Source organism: Cynocephalus volans, chromosome 12 (assembly GCF_027409185.1).
Source record: "Cynocephalus volans isolate mCynVol1 chromosome 12, mCynVol1.pri, whole genome shotgun sequence".
NCBI classification, from domain to species: domain Eukaryota; kingdom Metazoa; phylum Chordata; class Mammalia; order Dermoptera; family Cynocephalidae; genus Cynocephalus; species Cynocephalus volans.
In genome coordinates, this window is record NC_084471.1 from 69,940,229 (window position 1) to 69,967,057 (window position 26,829).

Below are 26,829 nucleotides of genomic sequence, written 5' to 3' on the forward strand. Positions count from 1 at the left end.
CCGCACTGTCCGTGGGGGTCTGGCTACGACTTTGTCTACCCCCACCCTACCCCCTCCCGCCCCCCGCGCCATCCTCGCGCACACTCCGTGGCCCCGGAAGGGAAACTTTCGGGAGTGGGGGATGTTCCGGGGGCCGGTCTCCCTCCCTCTTTGAAAGCACTGACCTTGCCCCGGCTGCACACCCCACCCCACCCGCATCCCACTGTCCTGGTGTCGCTTAGCGGTGCTGGGTTGTTGCGGGGGGGGGGGCTCTCCTCAAAGCGCAGGCGCGGAGACGAGCCTGGGGCTCCTCTTCGGACTCCTTGCAGTCCCCGTGGCCTGGGGCGGTAGGGCGTGGGGGAGGCGGGCAGAGGCGGAAAGACCGGGTTTCAGGGAACAACCCTTCGGAGGCTTTGAGGGACTCCAGGAAGGAGGAGGGAGCTCGGCAGGCTACACGCTAAAGAGAAGGTGAGGGAGGGAGAAGGGTTGGGCAGGGAGCAGGGACAGGGCAGCTCCTGCAGAAAAGGCTCTCTGGGTCGTGGCTGTGGTGCCAGAAGAATGCAGAGAATTTATCTGTGCCCGACACTCCCTGGCTTAGCCCGGCTAAGGGCTAAGAAAGCGTCTGTCTGGACCCCAGCTCCCCTCTCCTCCTGCGCCCAAGGCCCCCTGTCTCCCCAGCACTGGCACTGCCCCAAGGGTGCAGAGAGCCCTCACCTCCCACAAGCCTGATTTTCCAGGCTTCTCAGGCCTAGATCAGCCAGCCCACCCACACATCTTGTCCAGCTGCTACATCTTAAAGGCCTGCCTTCCTGAGGAACCAGGGGTCTCAGGCTGAGAGGTTCCCGGGTTGTAAAGGCAGTCCCTACAATTTCTCCTCCTGCCCAGGGTCCTCCTGCCTAAGCACAAATATCAGCCAAAGGAACTGGTTGGAGGCAGAAGCCAGGGATGAGGTGGTCCTGGGGGACAGTAAAGAGAGCGTTAATGTCTAATCATTCTGTTGTCAGTACTTTTGGGGAAAGTGAACCAGACCAGTTGCCTTGTTGCAGACCCTGTCTTGCAGACATTACACCAGCTGGCTCTCTGAGACCCCTTGACTGACAGGAAGGGAGACATACAAAATCCACTTCTCAAATTCCACTCCCTCCTACTCTTCCCCCCTCCCGCCTCTGTTGTCTTCCTAACCTGGGGTTAGTGATTTTCCTATCCCAGAGAAACTGCATGTATTTCTGTCTGGGGAGACATTCCCACATAGTTCAGGTTCATTTTCAAAGTCTATGGTCTGGGTATGAGGGGGCTTTGGCCCTGCAGCATCTTTCTTCAGCTCAGTTCAGGCCTTCTGGGAGAGAGTGGGAACCTGGAGAGGCAGATGTCCTGGGCTGCAGGGAAGACTTTTCATGACAGTTGGGCGGAAAACTGTGGTGACCAACATGCTATCGGTATGAACTGAGGGTCAGAAATTCTGATCCCTACTCCTCTTAGCTTACTGCATGACCTTGACCAAGATTGTTTGTCTCTGTGAGGCTCAGTCTCCCCATCTTTACAACTCGGCAGCTGGATTGGAAAGCTCTAACTTTCCCTTCTACTTTTTTATATTGAATGGTTCCATTGATGGGTCACTCTAGAGAGGAGAAAAGTCCTCTGGCAAAGTGGCTCCATTTAGAGAGCTAAGGTGTTAGGTGATATGGTTCTAAATCACAGTTACTTAGAATTATGACTCTGGATAGAGAGGAGCTGACTCCCTTATCCTGCCTGAGAAGAGTCATTGTCCTCCTCACCCCTGGTGCCTTGGGATATGAACTCCTGCTGGCTTGGGTTTGGCCCACCCATCAAGGCCTCTGGTGAGACATCCTGGCTGGGCCAGTCTGAGTTGGGCCTTTGGGGAGGGGTTGAGAGAGAAGGAGGCAGCCAAGGGCCAGTCGGGTAAGCAGATTCCCAGGAGACAGTTTGCATCTCAGCTGTTGGGACTTGTTTTAGAATCTGTGCCAGGGAGCACAGCACACTCATCCACCCTGTTATGGGAAGAGGGCATGGAGGGCCCCACTGCTGTTGCCCGTCCCATCCCTTGTCCCTACCTACCTTACCTCTGCACTCACATCCCCAGCTCCCAGGCAAGGGGCAGAGGAGTCTTCCCTGCTGCCTTCACCCAGCCCAGCAGCCTCCCAGGCCCTGCCATGCCAGCTCAGCAGCCTCATGGAGAAGCTGCCTCCACCCCACCTTTCCCACTCCCCTCCCCTCCTGGGGGTAGGGCTTTCTCAGGAGTCAGGCTCTCCAGGTTGGGACTTGCTCTCCAGCCCAAGAGCCAAAGGCCTTTACGTTCTTCTTGTTTGTTTTCATCCTTAGTTTCCCAGGTGAAGAGGAATGTTAAAAGAGAGGTGGTAGTTAGAGGAGTCCTAGGATTGGTTGGGTATGGGGCACATTCTCCTGTACTGCTTTTCCCTCTATTGGCTCTCCTGGGCTTGGTAAGCCCTCTGTCCTGGGCCCTGCTGCCTGTGGGGTGAAGCTGCAGTAGGATGTATTTAGGTTAGGTCCCAAGGAAACCTTCCTCACTGCTGTGAGCCCTCAGAATGGAGAATGGAAACTCCCAGGGAGGTCAGTTTCCCAGAATGTGGTTAATGGTGGAGTCCCTGTCAGAGTGAAGGATGCAGCTGTTGCTAGGCAGAGACTGCTATTCCTTCTTGGGGTGTGGCTCTGACGCTGGCCAGCCAGAGGCCCCGTTAGAAGCAGGAGGAGGAAGGACCCTTGTCTGACAGCTGAACTGGGGACCCTGGCTCCATCAGTCCTAGGTCACCAGAACTGCATCTCTCAGAACATATGCCCTTTCTCGACCCTGTTTCCCCTAACCCCTCCCCCAGTTCACCACCACTACCATCTGCTTTGACAACCCTCACCCAAACCTGGCAGGCTCCACCAGCCCCAGTCTGGCTGCACTAATGAACTGATTGGATTTTCTATACTCAGAGTTTGAGGTTTCTGATTGAACATGCAAATTTATGTAAATCAACCTGGGATCTGCCACCACATCAAAACAACATAGAGCCATACGCTGGAAGGAATCCTAGAGACAGTCTAGTACAACGCCCTCATGTTAAAAATGGGGAAACTGAAGTCCAGAGGGGGAAGTGATTCATACAGTGGTGAGTGTCAGAGGCAGGACTCTTAACTCTGGTCTATAGTTTTACGTGGTACCATTCTGCCTTAATTTTTCATGCCGAAGGGAGCCTGGCTGAATTTAAAGCATAGAGGGCTGTTCTTAAACCTGAGATTGCAGAGATCTGAGTCCTTGGAAGGTCAGAATGTTATCCTAGGGCCCCCCAGGGGCTCTGGTCAGCTCACTAACATGCTGAAGAAAAACAACTTCAAATCCCTTAGAACAAGGCCCTTAATATTTTGCCCCAGACACTGTCCTGTTGCTGCCTGGCTTGGCCCTTATGGTTTCCCCAGGGCTAAGATTTTTTTCTGTTCCCAGCATGTGTTACAGGACCAGGCACACAGTAGGCTGTGGATGGATCTGCATCTTCAATGCCTCCATCTTTACTCTTTCATCCTAGTTTGAGTCTCTGCTGCTTCCCTCCGTGGCCACAGTGGGAAAAGACCTTTAGTCTACTATGACTCTTTGCTTACTCTCCTCTGCCCTCTTGGAGGGCATAGGCCAGCTGGGCCTCCTCTGCAGGTTTCTTCAAAAGTGACCAGACAGGCCTTGCTGTAGGAAGGATCTCATTATTTTAAGATCCTGCCAAAAATGGAAGGTGGTTATGAAGGAGGTGGGCTTTGGTCTCCAAGAAGCAGTCTTCCCACTTCTTGATATCTTCTTGATCTGATCCACCCACTGGGCTGCAAGGTGCCCCCCACTCCCACTTCAGGGACTGTGCCTGTGGCATGGGGCTGCTTAGAGGGCTAAGCCCTCCCTTACCCAGTGGTGCCTGAGTGCATTGTAGAGATGGTGGAGGATCTGCTCAAGGCAGCTGTCGGCCTGCTCTGCAGTACTCTGGGAGGGCAGCATGTAGGCTCAATAACAGAGGACCTGACTCCCAGCCAGGACTACCCACCAGGCCCTGTTGCAGCCTGAGGAAGGGCCTTGGGACACATATCTGGGGTCTTTCCTCTCCTCCCCAAACCCAGGTTTGGATGACTCTGGAATGAGTGCCCCTCATTACCAGGCCCAGGAGAGCCAATAGAGGGAAAATGAGTCTTCATCATCTTCCCAAAACACAGCTGTTATGGAGCCAGCACTTTCAGTTGTCCACTGCCCAGCAGCCCTCAGCACCTACATCCTTAGCTCCGTGTGAGGGGAGATCCTTCTCCCTGGGCCTCAGTTTCCCAGCCAGTGCTCATGGACTAATGACACATCATCATTGGGGTGTGACTTCTGCTCAATAATTATTGTTTTCCCAGCTCTGGGAGTTACACAGATGAAAGAGGCCTAAGGAGGCCAGACTGTTATTAAGGTGAATTATCAGTGCTGTTATTACTGATTTCTAAAAACCCAGTAGCTGCTGAGAAGAACCCAGTCAGGCACAGCACCCTGAGACTTGGGCTGGTTCTTGAGCTTTGGGAGTTCTCCAGTACTCACTAAGCTTTTTAAATTTTTAAAATTTATTTATTTATTTATTTATTTATTTTTCATGGCTGGCCAGAACAGGGATCCATACCCTTGATCTTGGTGTTATCAGTACCATGCTCTCCCAAGTGAGCTAAAGAGCCAGCCCCCTAAGCTTAAAAAAAAAAAAAAAAAAAAAATTACAGACATTTTAAAAGGAGAGAAGATCCCATTCTGCTGCTAGGTGCTGCTTGGGGTACTGGTCTGCAGTTGTAGTTCAGCCTGAAATTGCCCCTGCCCCGAGACCCTCTGGGCAGGGGAATGATGGAGTTTTTCGTAGACAGGGCTATGAAGGGCCCTGGAACTCCTGGGGTGTGACCCTGTGGTTTTCAGCAGTTGCAGTTCCCAGGGGCTGATTCACCTCACCCCCAGCTGGCTTGATGTGGGGGCTGTAATTGGCCTTTTTGTGCAAAGATCTGTTGAGACACCCCCAGAACCTGCCCACAGCAGCCTCAGGCACTTTCAGGAGCCATATACCCCACCTTACCCCCACCAGCTCTAAATTGTCCCCTTGCCAAACCTCCCACCTCTGCCTCTGCCCTTGACCAAACTTTGTCCCCTCCCCAGGGATTTAGAATGAACCCAGTTCTTACCCAAGCAGAAGTGGCCCTGACCAACTTCTGAATAGTGGTGCTATCGTGCCCATACCACAGCCTGAGGGTAGGAGGGCCTCTCTCTTAGCCCAGGGCGAGATTTCTTGGGAAGAAAGGGAGTGAAGGCATTGGCATCCCTTGGTCAGAGTACCCACATTTATCTGGCCAAACCTCCTTACCCACTCCCTTGTCCCAGGGGCCTGGTCCCTACCTCCTAATGCAGGAGGCCATCTACAGGGTGAGTGGGAGGAGCTTTACAAATCACCTGGTTAAGTGGTTTGATTCATTCTAATGTTTTTTAAAGTTTTATTTTTCACTAGATTTTTTTATATAGTTCAAAAATCAAAATGATATAAAAAGACATCTATTGAGAAATCACTCCTGCTTCCATCCCCTCCTCCCCCCACAGATAATTACTTATTAGTCTCTTACGTATCCCTCAAGAATTTCTTTACCCAAAACCAAACGAATACAAATATGTATTCTTTTTTTCCCTCTTACCCGAAAGATTGTATATAGTCTGTAGTGGATTGAATTATGTCCCCCCAAAACTCATTGAAGCTTGAATTGTGTCCCCTGAGTTTTATGTATAGAAACTTAGCCCCCACTGTGACTATTAAGAGGGGGGAAATCTTATGGTAATTGAAAGGTGGAGACTTGAAGAGGTGTTTGGATTGTAGGAACGTGCAGTAGTGAATGGATTAAAAATGGTGGTCATGGGCATGGTTCTGAGGGCTTTAAAAGAAGAGGAGATTGTCTCTCTACTCTCTCTGCTTCCACCATCTTGCAATGTGAGACCCCTAGGACACTGTTGCCACTACCAAATGGACTTTGGACTTCCCAGCCTCAGAAACTGTAAGCAATAAATTTCATTTTTTTATAAATCACCCAGTTGCAGGTATTTTGTTATAAGCAACAAAAACGGACTAATACATAGTCCATAGTGTCTTTATCTATCACCTTACCTATTGGTAATACCTGGGGGTGTGTGGGTTTTTCTCCTGCCACTTCTGTCGGATCTCCTGTTTCTGGCTGTCTTAGACTGTTTAGACTGCTGTTTCAAAACAGCATAAACTGGGTAGCTTATAAGCAACAGAAATTTATTTCTCACATTTCTGGAGGCTGGGAAGTCCAAGATCAAGGTGCCAGAAGATTTGGTGTCTGGTGAGGGCCCTCTTCTGGTTCACAGACAGAGCCTTCTCTCTGTGTCCTCACTTGATGGAAGGGGAGACAGGTCTTCCTTGGACCTCTTTGATAAGAGCACTAATCTCATTTATGAGGGTACTGCGCACATGACCTAATCACCTCCCAAAGGCCCCCACCTCCTATTACCATCATCTTGGGGTTAGGATTTCAACATATGAATTTGGGAGAGGACACAAACATTCAGACCATAGCACTGGTCTTTACCACCCACTCCAGAGCCCCCCATTTGATCCCAAGCCATGATCAGGGTTTATTCACCTTCGTATACTGAACTTCATTCAGATGCCAGATTTAGGCCCAAACCAGCCTCTTAGGAATTGTCAAGTTATGGCCAGCCCATTCATTCAGTCAGCAGATATTTTGGAACTTACTGTGTGCCAGGTACTGTGCTAGTTTCTAAGGATACAGTGGTGACCAAAAAAGTCCACATCAATCAAGTAACTAAACAGTTATAGAATTATAGCTGTGATAAGGGCTGTTAAGGGCAAGTACTTAGAGGACCTGCCCCACCTTGTGGGGGGGAGGTGTGAGTACGCGCATGCACGCGTGTGTTTGGGGAAGGCACTTGCCCAAGCCGGCGGCATGGCACAGCACGGCACGGCACACCACAAATGATGGGACCCTGAGTTGGGCCAGTACAGCAGACATGGTACCACATGACCCGGAATGCGGGATTCTCAGCTTGGCTTCAGTGGCTCCTCTTCCCACTCCCCCAGTCTGTGGGATGTCCTGGTCCCCTTGAGTTTTATTGTGTCCAGCACAAGAGACCACTGTCTCTGCCAGATGGTGCTGATAATTTCTCCTACCCACGCCCACCACACTGCCTTCTGTTTCCCTAGCTTCTGGGCCTGCAGGGCCCTGAAGTTGGAGCCTTTCTTTCCACTACAGGCTGAGGGGAAGTTGGGGGGTGTTTGCTTTGCACTTCCTCTGTAGACGGCACCTCACTTCCTGTCCCCTGGGCTAGGAGAAGGTTAAGGCTCTTGGCTTCGCTGTCCCTTCCTCTCTCCTCCCCCACTGCTTTCCTGGAAAGCCTACAGGCCTTGTAGGAGAAAGGCAGCATCAAAGCATTAAGGCTTCTCCCTAAAGGCCCTGCTGAGCTCCTTACCTCTACCCCCTTACCCCACACAAGGGGACCTCTCCTCTCAGCTGCAATCCTTTTCTAGACGTGATATCATCCTCATCTATGCCCACAGGGAGAGAGGAATCAGAGAGGGCTTAACCCCATTTTACAGATAGGAAAACTGAGGAACAGAGGGGTTCTACACTTCGCCTAGGGTCATGCAGTTTGGCCAAGCCAGAACCAGAATCCAGAAGGTCTGACTCCCACTTGGGAGCATAAACAAGAGCAGAACCCTGTGGGGGCTTGTGGGTGAACCACAGCTTCTTTCTCCTCCCAGAGCAGAGCTGACAGCTTAGGGGTCTGGATAGATGGTGGCCACTGGGTCAGCCCAGGAGCTGCCTCGGCATGTAAGGTGTTTGGCTGGCCAGAGCCTGTTTCTCTTGTAGAAAGAGGCCAGAATATGAAGCTTGGGGGGTTGTGGAGGGAGCGGGAATGGGGGCTGGAAGGGAGTCTGCCTAGCTCTCCTAGGTGCAGCCTGAGAGCTGACGGGCTATGCAGCTTCCTAGGCCCTTTCTGTCTCAGATCTGAGAGTGGGTAGGTGATGTTCCAGTGCTCAGCTCTGCTGTCGCCTCCACCATCGCCTCCAGGAGCCTCTCTGCCTCAGTTCCTCCTGTGGGACCCAGCATACGTCTCTGGTTATACCCAGAATGTTGGAAATACGCTGACTCCGTTATTCAGCCAGGGGATAGGAGAGGAGTTAGTAACTGGCATGGGCTAGGGGAGCAGAAACACCTTCAAATGCTCTTATATGCAGCTGCTCTGAGTCATTGTGTTTCCATGTACAGTACACCCAGAGGTTTCTGCCTCTTTGCTTCTGTTTATGCCCTTCCTTTTGTTGAAATGACCCCTTTCACTTTTCCTTTTATCTAAACCTTACCTGTCTTTAAGGGCTCTGTTCACTTGATGCCTCAAATTCTGAAAAACTATTGCAATTCCAGCTTAATATTTCTCTCCTTATTTTTAAAGTTCTCCTAAAACTTCTCTTGTGGAACTTCCTTCACAGTACAGCTATTTACCTGCATGTCTTTTTTTTTTTTAATTGAGAAATGAAAATTGTATATATTTATGGTGTACAACATGATGTCTTGATACATGTATATATTGTAGAATGGCTAAATCAAGCTAATTAACATATGCATTACCTCATATACTTATTTTTCTGTGGTGAGAACACTTAAAATCTACTCTTAGCAATTTTCAAGTTACAATGTATAGTTTACAATATATTGTTAACTATGGTCACCATAATGTGAAATAGATTTCTTGAATTTATTCCTCCCAACTGAAATTTTGTATCCTTTGACCAACATCTCCCACCCCCAGCGCCTGGTAACCACTATTGTACTCTCTGCTTCTATGAGTTCGACTTTTTTACATTCCTCATACAAGTATAAGTGAGATCATGTAGTATTTGCCTTTCTGTGTCTGGCTTATTTCACTTAGCATAATATCCTCCAGGTTCATCCATGTTGTTGCAAATGACAGGATTTCCCTCTTTTTTAAGGTTGAGTAGTATTCCATTGTTTATACAGTCAGCCTCCATATCCATGAGTTCTGCCTCCTGGGATTCAACCACCTGCTAATCAAAACTATAGTTAGGCTTATGATAGTTGTGTCTGAATTGAGCATGTACAGACTTTTTCTTGTCTGTATTCCCTGAATAATACAGTATATGAACTATTTAAACAGCATGTACATTGTTTTAGGTATTACAAGTAATCTAGAGGTGTGTATGTGTTATATGCAAATAATATGCCATTTTATATCAGGGACTCGAGCATCCACGGATTTGGTGTCCGTGGGGATCGTGGAACCACTCCCTCACAGATATGGAGGCAGGACTGCATATGAGACGTTTTCTTTATCCACTCTTTCTTTATCCACTCATCTGTTGATGGACACTTAGGTTGATTCCATATCTTTGCTATTGTGAATGCTCCTGCAGTGAATAGGGGAGTGCAGACATCTCTTCAAGATACTGATTTCAGGCTGGCTGGTTGCTCAGCTTGTTAGAGTGTGGTACTGATAACACCGAAGTTCAGGGTCAATCCCTATACTGGCCAGCCAGGGGGAAAAAAAATAACTGATTTCATGTCTTTTGGTTATATACCCAATAGTGAGATAGCTGGATCAAATGATAGTTCTATCTTTAATTTTTTGAGGATCTGCCATACTGTTTCCCTTACTGGCTGTACTAATTTATATTCCTACAAACAGTGTGCAATGGTTCCCTTTTCTCCACACCCTTTCCAACGCTTGTTATCTTTTGACTTTTTGATAATAGCGATTCCTAATAGGTGTGAGATGATAACTCACTGTGGTTTTAATTTACATTTCCCTGATGATTAGTGATGTAGAGCATTTTATTATATATCTATTGACTACTTGTGCATCTTCTTTTAAGAAATGTCTATTCAGATTCTTTGCCTATTTTTTAATCAGTTTGTTTTCTTGCTATTGAGTTGTTGAGTTCCTTATATATTTTGAATATTAACTCCTTATCAGATGTATGTTTGCAAATATATTCTTCTTTTCTGCAGGTTGTCTCTTTATTCTTCTGATGATTTCCTTTGCTGTGCAGAAGCCTTCAGTTTGATGTAATCCCATTTGTCTATTTCATTTTTGTCGCCTGTTCTTTTGAGGTCATATCCAAAAAATCATTGCTTGGACCAGTGTTATGGAGCTTTCCCCCTATATTTTCTTTTTCTTTTCTTTTCTTTTCTTTTTTTTTTTTTTTTCCTTTTGGTGGCTGGCCAGTACAGGGATCAAACTCTGGACCTTTGTGTTATCAGCACCAGTTCTTTATATTTTCCTCTAGTAGTAGTTTTACAGTTTTGTATCTTATGTTTAAGTCTTTAATCCATTTTGAGTTGATTTTTGTATATGGTGTGAGATGAAGGTCTAATTTCATTCTTCTGCATGTGGATATCCAGTTTTCCCAACACTATTTATTGAAGAGACTATCCTTTCCCTATTGTATAATCTTAGCACCTTTGTTGGAGATCAATTGACCATAAATACATGGAAGTATTTCTGGGCCCTCTATACTATTATATTGATATGGTGTTAGTTTTTATGTCAGTACCATACTGTTTCTTATTATTATAGCTTTGTAGTAGATTTTTCAAATCAGGTACTGTGATGCTTCCAGCTTTGTTCTTTTTGTTTAAGATTGCTTTGGCTATTTGGAGTCTTCTCTGGTTCCATATAAATTTTAGGAATTTTTTCTTATTTCTGTGAAAATGTCATTGGACTTATGATAGGAATTGCATTGAATCTGTACATCACTTTGGGTAGTGTGGAGATTTTAACAATATTAATCCTCCAATCCATGAACATGTTATGTCTTTCCATTTATTTGTGTCTTCAATTTCTTTCATCAATGTTTTATAGTTTTCGGTGTAGAGATTTTTCACTTCTTTGGTTAAATGTATTCCTGAGTACTTTATTATTTTGTAGGTATTGTAAATGGGATTATTTTCATTATTTCTTTTTCAGATTGCTCATTGTAAATATATAGAAATGCTGCTGATTTTTGTACCTGCATGTCTATGTTCCTTACTAGAATGAAAGCTCCGAGAAGTCTGAGAGGAGCAGACCCATCCCTGAATTACCTCCTCTATCAGTCCATTTCTGTTGCTCATAACAAAAATACCTGGAACTGGGTGATTTGTAAGAAAATGAAATTTATTGCTTACAGTTTCTGAAGCTGGGAAGTCCAAAGTCCAGGGAACACATCTGTTGAGAGTCTTGGTGGTGGCAGTAGTGACCCAGGGATCTCACATGGCAGAAAATGGAGGAGCAGAGAGAGAGAGAGACTCTCATGTGCTCTCCTTTTAAAGCCCTCAGAACCATGCCCCTGCCCACCATTATTAATCCATTCACTATGGCATGGTCCTACAGTCCAATCACTTCTTCAAGGCCCCACATTTCAGTTAATAATAGGATTTCCCATCCTCTTTACTCTGTCACAATGGGGAAGACATCAGTTCACAGAAACTCCACCTCCCCACCCCACTACCAATACCCAGCGTTATACCTCATACTGAGTGATCTGTCCAGAAATATCTGTGAATATGTTGTTAGTCCTGCTTGCCAGAGAGAGTCATTGAGGCCTGAGAGTGGGTTGGGAGTTTCAAAAAGTTCATATCCATGTCGGGGAAATGTCCTTGCTTACCCTTCAGTATGGTTTGTCATATGGGTCCTCAAAGTCATTTGGGTGGGGGATAGCTGGGGGTCTTTAGGGGAACCTGATAAGCCCATTGGACATTATTACCTGTCACTTCTTTTTGACTGGAATGAAGGGAGATCACCAATCTCTGCAGGGGGTTGGGGAGGGGGGTGGTCCAGGGCCTCTCTGCCTCTGCCAGAGGGTGGGGGTGCTGGGGGAAGGGGGGGAATACAGAAATACAGGCAAGGCCCCTCCTCAGAGAGTCTCCTTCTAACAGAGTATATAGGAAGTCCCCTTCTCCAACTATTCAAGAACAGTTGTGTTACATTTTGAAATACTGATCCTGCAGGAGGTACTTTAAGAGAAATTAATGTGGGCTGCATCAGTCCTGGAAAGCTTTTTAGAAAAATTGCTCTGGGGCCAGACCAAGTCAGGGCATCTAGGGTTGTACTGAAGGCTTTGGTCTGTCCCCAAAGCAGTAGGAGATCATGGGAAGATTTGAAGTGGGAAGGACACAATCAGATTTGAAGTTTTAGAAGATTGCTCTGGTAGAGCTCCTTGAAAAAGTGGTTGTGGCTGGGAAAATACAAGATAAGCTTGGAACATCCTAAGGTGCCAGAAAGTAAGGAAGTGGTTTTAAAAAAAAAAAAAATGTGGAGGCATGTCAAAAGGACACAGGAGCCAACCTGAAAGAATTCTCAATGGCCAAAGATGGAATTTGAGCAATGAAATAAAGGATTATGATAGTATTGGATTATAACCCCCAAAGTAAAATATTCAACTAGTCCATACTAATATAAATCTATAATTAAGTAAATGGGAGTGAAAAAAACTTTCAATTAATAAATATAGAAAGAATGAAGGAAATAAAAAAAAATCATTAGAACACCATAGTAATTGCTGCAGGCAAGATCCGCTTATAAATCCCAAAATTAGAGGATGAAAATGTGAGGAGAAACAGGAAATTTGCAGTCTCAAAGTATTGCTCCCCAAAATATTTATTAATTACAAAAGAAAAATAGTAACTTTACACTAATAGAAACCCACTAATAGATACCACCAACCAAATGATCGAGGTTAAAATATCACCAATAATAAGAGATCTCAACAGCATAGATATCCCCAGATACAATGCCCTAAGAAAAGCATGTCATCCCTGTGGTATTCTTCTCAAAAATCCATACCCTCAACCTAATCAGTGAAAACATCAGAAAAATTCAAACTGGGGGACATTCTCTGGAATGGTGACCAGTTCCCTCCAAAAGTGTCAAGGTCATGAATGACAAGGAAAGATTAAGGGACTGTCGTGAATGTAGAAGACTAAGGAGATCTGGTGACTAAATACAATGTGAGATCCTAGATTGGATCTTGGAACAGAACATCAGCGGAAAAACTGGTAAGAACTGAATAAAGTCTGTGGTTTCATTTTCTAAAAATTGTTCTGCTAAAGAAAGATGTAGAACAGTGAGAAGAACATGCTACTATGTCTGGGGTTTTTTTTAAGTATGTATATGTACATAGAATACTGAATATGTATAGAGAAGTAGAGGTGAAAGGGGTGAGGGGAGTGTGGTAGGCAAAGGAAAAGTCCAGGGGGAGGTGGTCACCCTCAACAAAGTGAAAAGACAATCCAGGGAATGGGAGAAAATACTTGTAAATCATGTATATAATTTGTATATATATGAACTTGTATCCAGAATATGTAAAGAATTCTCATCACCTGGTAATAAAAAGACACATAACCCAATTTACAAATGGGCAAAGAATTTGAATAAACATTTCCTCAAGGAAGAGATAGAAATGGCCAATAAGCACATGAAATGAGGCTCAATATCATTAGGCAGGGAAATACAAATCAAAACCACAATGAAATCCCACTTCACACTTACTGGAGTGGCCAGAATTAGAAAATGAGATAGCAACAAGTGGTGAAGATGTGAAGAAATTGGAACCCTCATACACTGCTGGTGGGACTGTAAAATGGTACAGCTGCTTTGGAAAACAATCTGGCAGTTCCTCACATGATTAAACCTAGAGTTATCATATGACCCATCAATTCCACTCTTAACTATATACCCAAAAGAAATGAAAACATACATCTATATAAAAACTTGTACATAATTGCTCATAGCAACATTATTCACGATAGGCAAAAAATGAAAATAATCCAGATGTCCATCAACAGATGAATGGGTAAACAAATGGTGATAGCCCATGCAATGGAACATTACTCAGCCATGAAAAGGAATGATGTGCTGTTATGTGCCACAACATGGGTGAACCTTGAAAACATGCAAAGTGAAAGAAGCCTGTCATGAAAGACAACCTATTATATGATTCCATTCATACGAATTGTCCAGAATAGGGAAATCTATACAGACAGAAAGTAGACTAGTGGTTGCCTAGGACTGGGCGGGGAGTAGGGGTTTCTAAGAAGGAGGACAATAAAAGGTAATAAAAATGTTCTAAAATGGACTGTGGTGATGATTGCACATATCTCTGAATATACTAAAAATCAATAAATTTATACACTTTAAGTGGTTGGATTGTATGGGATGTGAATTATATTTCGATGCTTAAAAAAAAAAGTCCAGGAGGAAGTGGTCAGCAGAGGCGCTTATACCTGAGAAGGCAATGAGGACTGAAAAATATTGTTAGGATTTCAGCATTGTGGTGGTCACTGCTGAAGCTGGACCAGGTTGAGGAAAGAATGAAAGAAGATGGATTTTTTTTTTTTTTTTTTTTTGAGAACTTTGGCTTTGAAGGGCAGAAGAGGGTAGTATCTGGAGAAACATCAATAGAAGGTAGTTTTTTACTGGCCAGCTGCCAAAAATACACACACACACACACACACACACACACACACACACACACACACACACACACACACACGTATATATTGTTTTTAAGATAAAAGAGGCTTGAGAAGTTTTAAAGGCTCATGGGGAAGATCTCTTCAGGAGGTAGATACTGAAGACAGAAATGGGGAAAAGCCTGGATAGGAGGGACCAGCCTTGGCTGGGGAGAGGGCAGCCCAGCCCCTCTGCTGTAATAGGAGATGACAAGGGAGGGAGGATTATCATGGGGCTGGGAGGACCGCGGCAGGAGATTTGAGGGGTTTTTCCTCTGCTGGCTTCAATACTCTGGGGAAACAGGACAGGGGATGGTAGGCCAGAAATCTGAGGAGAATGGAGAGGGTGTGAAGTAGTCACTGCAGAGAAAGCGAGCACCTCTAAATAGTAAGCTTTGGTGGGATTGCCAGGCAGGGTTGATGGTTTCCTTTGGTGGGCAAGAGGTGAGAAATAGTGTAAACAAAGCCTGGGGAAAGGGTTGAGTGTCCCTTCCCCACCCTCTTCCTCTGTGGAAAGAAATGTTGGAATGCTCAAGTCAAGGAGTCTCAGGGATCTTCTGGAACTTCACCGTTCAGTACAGTAGCCACTATCTACATGTGGCTATCTAAAATTAAAGTTAAAATTCAGTTCCTCAGTTGGACTAGCTGCATTTCAAGTGCTAAATAGCTAGTGGCTGTCATATTGGGCAGCACAGACTAAACATTTTCATCATCACAGAAAGTTCTACTGGACAGGACTGCTCTAGAAAATGATTCTCAAACTCTTTGGTCTGAGGACCCCTCTACAGTCTTAAAAACGGAGGACCCCAAAGATCTTTTTTTAATATGTGTTATACTTGTTAACACTCACTGTAGTGTAAGTTAGAACTGAGAGTTTTAAACATTTAGTTAATGAATTCATTTAAAAATAATAATAAACATGAATGAGTTCTATGAAAAATAATTATGTTTAAAAAAAATAGTGAAAAGAACGTCACTGTTCTTCATGTTTGCAAATCTTTTATATCCAACTTAGAAGGCAGCTGGATTCTCATATCTGCTTCTGCAGTCAGTCTGTTGTGATGTCACACAACACAGTCTGGGAAATGCCACTGTACACTCATGAGAGAAGAAGTAATAAAGGCAAATAAAGTTTTTGTAGTATTATGAAAATAGTTTTGACCCTGTGGACTCCTTGAAAGGGCCACACTTTGAGTATGACTGTTTTAGAACAACCTCCACTTGGTTCAAAGGAACTTGTCCCTGAGAGACTGAGTGGTTCGCCTAAAGTCACGCAGCAAGTAAGTAAATTGCAGAGTTAGGACTAGACTCTAAGCTTCTGCCTTCTAGTCTGAGGCTTTTTCTAGCACCCTTGTCTGGGCTGGGGTGGGCCAGGCTGGGCTTTTGGAATTGGGGCCGAGGCTGCTTGGCTGCAAAGCCCCTGGTGTGTGGTCCTATAAATAAACCCATTGTGTCCGAACCCCTTCCCTCTCCCCACCCCCAGCAGCTGCTATTTTTGTTGGGTTATGCTGTGGAGGGGCAACAAGAGGGCTCCGGGGGAGGAGAGATGAGGGATGTTGAAATCTGGAAGCTTTTGGTGCTCATAACATAACTGCCCTTCTTCCTGGCCTGCCTGGAAGAACCCACACCATGGTAGTCAAGGTTCCAGGGGTGCCTGTGAAGAAGTTGGAGAAGGGTGCAGTGGGCCCCTTCCCCAAGGACAGATGCTTCTCAGAGGGGCTATTGTGTCTCTGATGCCAGTTGTCAGGAGGAGGGAAGGAAATTCATGTCTGCCCTCTTCCCCTGAGGGGGGAGGAGACCAGTTGGAATTCTTAGGACTGAAAGATGCTTTGGGCCAGACAGGGATTAAGTAGCCAATCTCAGGCCAAGAGTGCCCTGAGAGCCAGTCCTCAGTCCTTATATCCCCATAACCCCCACCCCCAGCAGCTCAGGGCTGATGTTGGCTGGAAAGGGTGTTTGCTGTGGGTGCAGAAGTTACTGTTTACAAGTGGACTCTTGGGTGTGACTGGCTGCAACTGGCAAATGGGATTCCAGAAAGCAGCTGGGGAGCAGAGCGGAGGGGAAATGGCTGGTGTTATGGATGATTCTGTTATTAAAGTGAGCTTCTCCAATCTCCGCCTTCCCACAGCTGCCCACCCCTCCCCCACCTCCTGATCCCTGGCTTCTCTCCCTAGAGGACTCTGGGGGGAACAGCTGGTGAATGAGGGGCTCATTGGGGGCCAGAAGGCCTTGGCTGAGGGCCGGGGTGAGGGGGGTGGAGGACAGGCTTGCTGCCACCCCTCTGGCCTCCTCCCAGGCGTGGATGCTGAGTTCAGTGAGGGGTCTTGTCTGTGCCCTGGCTGGAGAGGGGGTGGGGCCCTTTTCCCTTCTGGTTTTAAAGGGGGAGAGGGAACTGGAACCCTGCATGACTGACTAGGCTGAAAAGATAGTGATCACCCTGATTTACTCAGTGGCGTCCCCAGGTTACCTAGAGACCCCTGAGCAGTCGTTTCCCCCTTACTCCGTCTCTGGTTGCCCAAAAACTGCCCCCCACTCGCTCTGAAGGACAAGCTAGAGAGGGCTCTGCTCTTCCTCCCTTCCTCCTCCCTCCCTCCCCTTAGCACTGAGGTCACCTCCCTCTGAATCAGGCCTTTGTGGGGGGAGGGACCTCCCGTTGGCAGTTCTGGCGGGAGAAGCCTCCAGTTCAAGTTAGAGTTCCCAACCCCTGCAGCTCACACCCAGCCTGGCCAGCATCATGTGTTCCAGACCCAACATCCAAGAGGTGTGGTGGGACCACCGGAGGAATGTTTGAAACCAGGGCCATCTGGAAAAATGCAAGCCTGAGGTTCTCCCGGGCCCTAGGTCAGGCTGAGCACAGAGGCTGTGAGTAGATGGACTTGCGGGTCCTGAAGGAGGAGGAGGGTGCTCAGCCCCTTGGTGGGGGGTGGGCACTGACACCCAGCAGGGATGGCCACTGGGGAAGTGACCTGGGTTGGCTTTTTCCCATGAGATTTAGGTGGAAAACTCAGACTCCAAAGGACCAAATTCCCGATTAGCCTTAGATTTGGAGCTGGAGGTGGTATCTGCATCTTGATATTCCCTAGAGGAGGGTAAAGCACAGGAAGTTTTCTTTTAGAAATCTTGAACTTAGGGCTGGTCAGTTACTTGGTTGGTTGAGCTCAGTGTTATAACATCAAGGTCAAGTGGTCAGATTTTGGATCCCCATACTGGTCAGGCACCAAAAAGAAAAAAAGAAATCTTGAATTTAGACTCATCCAACTCATAGGCTTGTGCTCCTCACAGCACCAAACATAAATGCAGGTCTCTTCCCTGTGACTCCTAGCAATCCTGTCCTCTGCTTGTGGTGGCCCTGCAGATGCAGAGAAGGCCCCTGCATCCTGAGTTGGCCCAGACCACCGTGGTGTGAGGGCAGAAAGCTTTGCTCCCAAAGCAGGGCTGAGTCACCGCCTTCCTCCAGCCAGCGTTTCCTGAGCCTCTACTCGGGCTCCAGCCCGGGGCACGGAGATGCGCATGAAAGAACTGCGGTCCTCGCGTGGCTTATGAATTGGAGGGTCTCCCTCAGTTCATGACAGGACTCAGCCTCCCTGCCTGGGATTCACAGGGGCTCAGATTCGGAGGGTGTTAGTGGCTGGCTCCATGGGGGTCTCCACCCTGCTCGACACAAAACCACTGCACACACCCATACGTAATCCACAGCCAGGCCTCACAATCTGGCCTTGCTCCTGGCCTGGATGCTTTTTAATTTTTTTAGAAAAAGATCTTCTACTAAACCCCCCTCACCTTTGTTTGGTTTTGGTTTTTGTGTGAAGAGCACAAACCCTGGGGTTTTCCCTAGCTGCTTCTCTATCCTCTTCTGGACCCTGGACACTGCCCCGCTCATTCCGTCGCTTTCCTTCCACCTTCCCAACTTCTTTTCTCATCCTCCACAGCACACCTCCTCCCGCTCCAACTCCTCTCTTCCCCAGGAGTTTCCACCGGGGAAATAAACGGTCAGGGGATGGAGAGAGAAGCTAGTGATCGGTGGGGCCAGCCTCTTGTAGGGCAGCGGGAGTCTCCACCTGGAGCAAGAAGATGCTGGTCCAGAGACCAGAGGTGTGGAGTGGGGTGGAACTGGTCCAAAGGTGGAGGTAACCTGAGCCCTTTTTGGGTTTTAAACCCTATTTGTGTGTGGGAAAGAGGATATTTCTTAAATTTTTTCATTTTTTTTTCAGGCCTATACACTTCTGAATATATCGAACATGATAATGTTACGAGAAAACTAAGTTATACATGATACATTTTATTTATTTTATTTTTTTGTAATTTTTTCGTGACCGGCACTCAGCCAGTGAGTGCACCGGTCACTCCTATATAGGATCCGAACCCGCGGCGGGAGCGTCGCCGCGCTCCCAGCGCAGCACTCTACCGAGTGCGCCACGGGCTCGGCCCATACATGATACATTTTAGAAGTTAATATAACAAAGGGCTTTAGATTATTGTGGAGTGTTAAAAACAAGTATTACACAGTTTTTCCTTTTCCTCTAAGTGTTTTCAGAAGCCCCCTTCCCACTGTCATACACACACGCTAAGAAAGAAGTGTTCTCCCTTTTATTGTTACCCCTGACCTCAGAACGTCCAGCCACTTTTTCTGGGTATCAGGCAGAGGAGAGTGAAAGCTGAGCTGGCCCTGGGGCTACAGAGCTGGCTGGGAGGAGTTGGGGAGGAGGAGGCCTTTGAGGGCAGGGCAGGCAGCACCCTGAGATCTTCAGGTGCCTCTACCACCGAGCTCCCAGGATGAGGTGACTGGGAGTCAGTGTCTGCTTATGGGTGCTGTGTAGCAGCAGGCTCCGCAGCAACCCCAGGGCTTTGCACTGTGCCTGTGTCAGCATGTGATAATATGAAAAGCCTCCATTTATTGAGTTCAGGCCAGTCACTTTACGTACATTACCTCATTATGTCCTCCAGCAACCCTTTGGACTAAGTATTCTTATCCCCATTTTATAGGTGAGAAAAGAGATTCTATAGAGTCAGAATTCTAACCCAGATCTGTCCAATTGCAAAGCTCCAGGAGTCTGTACACCAGGCTCTGCCTCTAGGGAGCCCTGGGACTATAGGGAGTTTAAACATGAGCTGTACTGTGGGGCTTACAGTACAGTTTGTGCAGAGAGGCCGCAAAGGAGGGGGAAGATCCTGGCCTGTCCAGTGTGCTTTGTGAACCAGCCATATGATTAGGGCAGCATCTTCTGCCTCTAGAGGCTGCACCCTCACCCATCCTGGTGCCCCCTTGAGGTTTTTAGGAGAACCAGATGCAACAGTACAGAAGAAACTGCCAGCACTGCTCGGCACGCAGGATACACTCAGTGCATCTGAGTGCAACTTCCTGTCCTTCAGTTTGCTCATCTAAAGTCCCAGTGTTGGTGTCTGACCTGTTAGCTCAGTTGGTCAAAGTGTGGTGCTGATAACACCATGGTCCAGGGTTCGATCCTTGTACTGGCCAGCTGCCAAATAAAATAAATAAAATGAAATATGAAATAAAATAATAAAATCCAGGCATTGATAGTAGCATTTAACTCCCTTTGTGGTTATGAGGATTAAAGAAGACTGTGTATGTTGCAGAAGGGTCGTGAAGCACCACGTGTCTCTGTTCATTCTCATGTGTTGTCTGAGAGAGAGGGATTTACCTTGGCTCTTTCCTGTGCTCCGAGTGCTTTTCCCGTTCCAGGATTTCATCTGGACTTCACTCAGCACTCTGCATAATTGTCATCTCTCATCAGTGCCTTATCGTGACCCAACATTGTATATTGTCTGCCTCACCTAACAGAGTGGAAGCTTTGTAAGGGCAGAACCTCTCTGGCTTGTTCATCCCTATGTCCTAGTTCCTGGCACACAGCAGGAGCCCAATAAATGCTTGTGGAATGCATGACTGACATCATTTCCCTCTGTTTCTCCACAGGCGAGGTGACTATTCTGGCTGCTAGAGTGAGCGTGCCAGCCTGGGTGAAGGGGCAGAGACAGGTGAGGGGCTTTGGGGCCTGTGCATGCTGGGGATGGCGCTCGGGGCGGGAGAGGCTTCCCCTGAGCCCCACCATGGAGGGCGGAGGGGTGACATTCAGATGCATGGGTGGCGAGCTACTGAGGGCCCCTCTCTGCCATGGTCCAAGAGCTCTAAGCCCCTTTTGTGGGGTTTTGATGGGGCAAGGAAGAGGCAATGGAGTCTGGTGGGCTGGGGGCTTCTATCCTTTTACAACATGAAGGTTTCCCATCAACTGGAAACCTCCACAGTCTTTGTGCAGAGGAAGGAACTGAGCACGTTGAGTACTTTCCTCTAGCAGAGAAATTGGAACTCCTGTGGAAGATGAGGATCAGTCAGTTAAAGCTGGAATCAATGGCAGTGGTTTGGTGGGGTGGGAGGATCACAGCACAATGTGGGTCAGAGCCTGGTTGTGTTGTGTGTGGCCGATGACAAACCAGTGTGTTTAGTCATCAGTCTGTCTCCTCCATGCCAGGTGTCAAACCAGGAGGTGTGTGAGTTTGGGCAGGGAAGTGCCCAATGTCCCTGCCCTCATGGAGTTGACAGTGTAGTGGGGAAGACCATTTTAGAACCACACGGGGCAGCACACAACCCAGACTTGGAGTGGGAGCCCTGAAGAATGAGTAGGAAGGAGACAGCCACGTGGGAAGGAGGGAGGGTTGGTGTCAAGAGACCCCAGCAGAGGGACCAGCGTGCACAAGGGGACTTGCTGCTAGGACCCAGCTGGAAGTGCCCTCTACTACTCCCAGAGTGATGGGTGCCTAGAGCAGCTGGGGCTGAAAGAGGAGCCTTGGAGGCATGCAGGACGCTTCCAGCTGTATCCAGGAGGACACTGAGGCCCACGAGAGGGGCCTCACCCCAGGGTGAGCCAGCAAGTGAGCACTGGAGCCAGGATTGGAAGTCATAGCAATGGTCCCCACACATCCCTCAGTCAAACCACCTTTGTCAGCCAGTTCTCAGAGTGCTGTCCCATTGGGGGTCACATCTGACTCTCACAATGATCCTGTAAGGAAGGAAGAATCTTCTGTTTGTTTCTCAGAATTAGGAAACTGAGGATCAGTTGGTCGACCAAGTGAGTGAATGAGCTAAGCAAGTTTTTGTGTGTTCTCCAGCTTGTGCAGAACCAGGTGGAGCCTTTTGGCTATAAAGCCGGGGTTTTGTCCATTGCCCCCACTACTTAAAGCCTGTCCCTGCCCCAGGCAGAGGACCAGTGATCATCAGGACAAAATCCTAGTTGTCTTACTTGTTAAATTAATTTAAATTTTTGTTATTGTTACCATTATGAACAATAATAGTCTCGTGTATTAAGTACTTTTTCTAACTTCTTCAAATCACTTTCACAGACCTAATCTTTGTTTGCAAACGCTGAGTGAGATTAGATGATATTGGTGTTATTTTATAAATGGGGAGACTGAGGCACAGGGAGGCTGACTGACTTGCCAGTTTGAAGCCAATCTTAGCAAAGAATTTAAATTTCTCATTGCCCAGTGTCTGTATGACCTATGATAGGGTGTGTACAAGTGCAGGGCTTATAAAACAATGGACTCTGTTCTTTTTTTTTTTTTTTTTTTTTTTTTTAAAAGATGACCGGTAAGGGGATCTTAACCCTTGACTTGGTGTTGTGAGCACCACGCTCAGCCAGTGAGCGAACCGGCCATCCGTATATGGGATCCGAACCCGGGGCCTTGGTGTTCTCAGCACCACACTCTCCCGAGTGAGCCACGGGCCGGCCCAATGGACTCTGTTCTTAAGGCAGGAAGGGTGTCTGTGTGTCTGTCCCATGACCAGGAGATTCTCAGCCTGACCCTGAGTTGTTACAGTGTCCAAGGCACATTGGTCACACTGATCAAAACTCTGAGAATACTAAAGAGTTTCGTCTTTGTCCTACTCCGCCCACCTCCTCCTTGTGCCCTGGAGTAGCCTGCCGTCCTTCTCTCACTTGTTCCCAGGGCCTGATGTCGGAGGCCATGGACCAGCCAGCCGGGGGTCCCGGAAGCCCGAGGCCAGCAGAGGGTGGTGACGGTTGCATGGAGCTGGGCACCTGCCAGGAGCTTCTGCACCGACTGCGGGAGCTGGAGGTGGGCATGGGGCGGGGTGGAGCGGCTGTGCCAGGCAGAGCCCTGGGGAGGCAGGGCTAGCCCTCCCTCTGGGCTTTCCATGGGTTTGGGGATGCGGATAGGCCTTCCTCTTGGCCTGCTTTGCCAGACTGGAGGAGAGCTGAGCATTTCCTTAGCAGAGCTCCTCTGAGAAACCCTTTCCTTGCTCTTAGCTCTTCAGCCCAGGTAGCGGCTTGGGGACAAGATGCATGTACAGGGGCGAGCTATCCTAACCCCCATTTGTTCCTCTCTTTTACCTCTCTTCTCCCCCATTTTCATGTCCCTGCCAGCTCTAGGGAAATAGGGGGCCACAGAGGGCACAGTAGGAAGGGGTTGGATGACCTGGGGCTCAGAAGTTAAGGGACAAGGGTGTGGATCCTCAAACCAGGCCCCTCAACACATCCTTAAGACCCTGCCCTCCCTCCAGCTTCCTCTGCCACCTTCCAGGGAAATAAGCATTACTTTTGGTACCTGCCAACAACTCAAGTCCTCCTGGCCACTGTGACTCCCCAGCATCCACAGCCTTATGGCTAAGATTGGGCTTTACAGAAAACCAGCCCATCTCAGCTCTGCCCTTGGCCCATCTCTGCAGGCCTCCCCATGTGAGAATCTGATCACAGCCAAGAGCTGGAGCAGGGGTGTAGCTAGTAGGCTCCTTGCCTCCCCTTGCCAGAAAGGAATTTGCCCTGCTGGAAGAAAGGTCCCCAGAGCCTCCTTTTTGCCCGCTTCCTCCCTCACTCCCACAGGCAGAGAACTCGGCACTTGCCCAGGCCAATGAAAACCAGCGGGAGACTTATGAGCGCTGCCTGGATGAGGTCTGTGGAGTCTGCAATGGAACCAAAGCTGGTTGGGGACGGGGTGGGGGGAGAGTGGGTCAGCTGACAGCTGTGCCTTGGGGCTTTTTGTCCCCAGGTTGCCAACCATGTGGTGCAGGCGCTGCTGAACCAGAAGGTAAGCAGCACTGGGAGACATTCTAATCCCCAAGGCCAGAGGCCCTGGGGAGAGGCCCTGGGAGCAGCAGGGAACATCATTCCTGGGGATCCCTGAGCCTGCTCAGCTAAGCCTTCTCTATGACGGGCTAGAGAATGGGGCTTGGAGGACATGGCCTATTGTCCCTCCACTGATGCCTCGCTGTCCCTGCCTATGACAGGCCCATACTGCTCTACTTGGAGTCAGGGGTGGGACTAGGTAAGGCCAGGACTCTGAGCTATGGTAACTTTGATTTGGGCTTGACTCCTTCCCGTACCATGGCCCCAGCTGGTTTCTCCAGGTTGTGATGGCCCTTACAGCAGTGTTGATGTTGTGAGCATAACTTCTTGACATGTGGGCTACTCTGACCCTGAGGTCTTCTCTGTCTTATATAGGCCCTTCTTTGAGGTGTGGTTTGTAAGAGGCAGGGGATTAGCTCCAGGGATGGAAAAGGTGACAAAGAGAATGGCTTTTACCTCCCACCAGGGGTGGTAAACTTTAGAGAATTTACCATCCCCAAAAGATGCTGTAGCAGGCTCAGATTGCTCTCCAGGGAGGTTGCAGGAGAAGGGCGTGCACAGCAGGTGTCCTGGGGCCTCTCAGCAGGATCTGTGCCTGCTACTCCGATGGGAGGACTGGGCTCATACCACTGTCCCTCTCCCCACCATCCCACCTTCTCTTCCTCTACCTCCTCCTGGGTGGGCGGCAGGACCTGCGAGAGGAGTGCATCAAGCTGAAGAAGAGGGTATTTGACCTGGAGCGGCAGAACCAGATGCTGAGCGCCCTGTTCCAGCAGAAACTCCAGCTCACGGCAGGCTCGGGCTCGCTGCCTCAGGTGGGTGTGTGTGCTGCTTCCTGCCTCCCAGCCCCACAGCACCTCTCTCTTTTCTCACATCTACCTCCAGAAGCAGGTCATCGGCCGTCCCCCCTCCATTCTGGGGGCCGTGGCCATCCACTACAGGGTTTTTATCTTATTTATTTATTTTTTCAGTTTTTTCCTTTTAAATGGGGAAGGCCTGCCCAGCCCAAAAGATTTGCATCTTAGATGGGGTGAAAACTGCCCAAGTCCCCTCAAGCTTGGCTGTCCCCTGCCTCCCAGGTGCTCCCAACCCAGCTGGATGGCATCCCTTCTTGCTGAGAGGGAACGTTTGCACTTGCTCCTGCCCTGTGTAGGGAGATGGGTGGAGGCTGTAAATACGTTTATTTCAAGCTCTCAAGAGGCCCCTTTGGCCACTGACGTGGCCTCTTCTTGGCCAGGGGCAGGGATGGAGCCGAGTGTAAGACAGGCCAGGGCTTGGTGTCACGGAGAGGTCAGGAAAGACACTTCATCCCCATACGTGTGTGCACAGATAGTTGCATATACCCCCCACTGACACATATGCATGTTGAGAAACGGTGGTCTCTGCTGTTAGCTCTGACACCTACCTTCCCCAAGAGAAGCAGGAAGCTACTAGGAATGAATCCTGGGCTGAATTAAGATATCATTTGAGTTACTCTGTCAGGAACCCCCAAGGATGGGGTGAAACATGGGGGTGGGAGGATCAGGAGCAGCTCCGGGTGCCCGAGGTGAGCAGTGGCTTGTTTCTGAGGTCAGTCACCCTTCCCTTCCCCCTACTTTGACAAGAAGAGAAGCACTTTGTGTGTGTGTGTGTGTGTGTGTGTGTGTGTCTGAATTTGTGTCTGTCTGACTAACCCCTTGCAGAGGAAGCCTCTTGTCTCCGTGGTTTTCTGGAGCCCGAGTCTCACCAGGCCCGTGCAGAGCTGGGTCCAAGTCAGCAGTGGTGGCCCTCCAGTTGCCCTTGCCCTACATTTGTCCCTGATGCAGGGTTCACCCAGCAATCTCCAGAGGCTTAACCAAACCAGTGAGCTCACCCTGTCATACCCTTCTCAATGACTGTGGGTAACAGAGGTGTAGAGCAGCCTTAAATCACTTATGTTTTGGGCCGGCCCGTGGCTCACTCGGGAGAGTGCGGTGTTGATAACACCAAGGCCCCGGGTTCGGATCCTTAAAAAAAAAAAAAAAAAAAAAAAAATCACTTGTGCTTTATGTGAATGAATTCTGGGACCTCCTGAGGTTTTGGGCAATAGATTTCTCTACCCCAGAGGTAACATGACATAATGGAAAGAGCATGAACCTGGGCCTTAGATAAACTTGGGCTGGATCCCTAACTTAGCTTCTTCTTTGCTGTGTGACTTTGGACAAATTACTTAATCTTACAAACTACAGGGTTTTTTATCTTATTTATTTTTTCAGTTTTTTCCTTTTAAATGGGGATAAAAATATCTATATTACAGGGTGTTGTGAGGATTAAATGAGGTAGTACGTAGTGCTTGGCCCATAGTAGATAGTTAAGGCAGCTGTTTAGGGTTATTAATGTGACTCTCAAGTTGTGCTTTGCTAGAATGAAAGCACTTTTGAGCAAATGCACATTAAGGCATACCATGAGCAGAGCCTTTGCCAACATGTATGGATTTGGACTGAATCTCAGGGCTTTGTCTGAGGGCTGTGGCCTGTTCAGGGTGAATGTGACCCCTAAAGGCTGGGACTGCTGGGAGCTGAGGTGGGTTCACAGACAACTGTGCTGCAAAGCAGAGTGCCACGGTGCTGTCCAGGATAGGGAGGCAGGAGGAGGCCATCAGAGAAGGGCTGGGGAAGGTTCCTTTAAGGCAGTGACATTGGACCTAGGCCTTGATGGATGGGAGATGTAAAAAAAGTGGAGTAGGTGTTGGGGATTCCCTCTAGCAAGAACAGCATGAGCAAAGGTCCAAGGGCAGGGAAGACTAGAGGGCAGCAGGTGGTTCAGCTTGTCTGTGTTAATGACTGTGAAGGAGATAGAGCTGAAGAGCTGGAGACAGCGTCAGGGGAAAAAACCAGCAGGCCGGGCCCAGGATGCCCACAGAGGAATTCAGACTTTTGTCTGTCATAGGAGGCTTTGAGCACAAAGATGCTTAATGGGAAAGAAAGGAAAAGATGCTTTAGGCCGCCTTGTGCATGAGAGATTGAAAGGCCACCAAACCAGGTCAAGGAGAATGACTGAAATGCTGAGCAGTGTCCAGGCCATAGGCGGGCAGGTCTGGGCCGAAGGAGCTGCTGCAGATGGCCAGAGGGGAGGCGGGAAACGCTGCACAGACAGCACTTAAAGCCTGCGGGGAATGAGGGAGAGGGAAGAGTTAAAGCTGACTCATGCCTCGTCAAGATGCCTGGGGAAAGGAAACCACATTCTCAGGGACTGAGAG

At 48.2% G+C, this 26,829-nt stretch overlaps 1 protein-coding gene across 3 annotated transcripts in view; it reads left to right on the plus strand.

The window, feature by feature from the left end:
- NCKAP5L (NCK associated protein 5 like) overlaps positions 1-26,829 on the plus strand; it is a 35,187-nt gene that overhangs the window by 241 nt on the left and 8,117 nt on the right. For 2 of the 3 annotated variants that reach the window (XM_063075152.1, XM_063075154.1), the window contains exons 2-6: positions 20,450-20,511; positions 22,477-22,605; positions 23,370-23,438; positions 23,536-23,574; positions 24,302-24,427. In XM_063075152.1, coding sequence (XP_062931222.1) covers positions 22,483-22,605; positions 23,370-23,438; positions 23,536-23,574; positions 24,302-24,427 — 357 coding nt within the window. In that variant the 5' untranslated portion in view covers positions 20,450-20,511; positions 22,477-22,482. The remainder of the gene's footprint in view (positions 1-20,449; positions 20,512-22,476; positions 22,606-23,369; positions 23,439-23,535; positions 23,575-24,301; positions 24,428-26,829) is intronic. The other variant, XM_063075153.1, reaches the window with a different exon arrangement.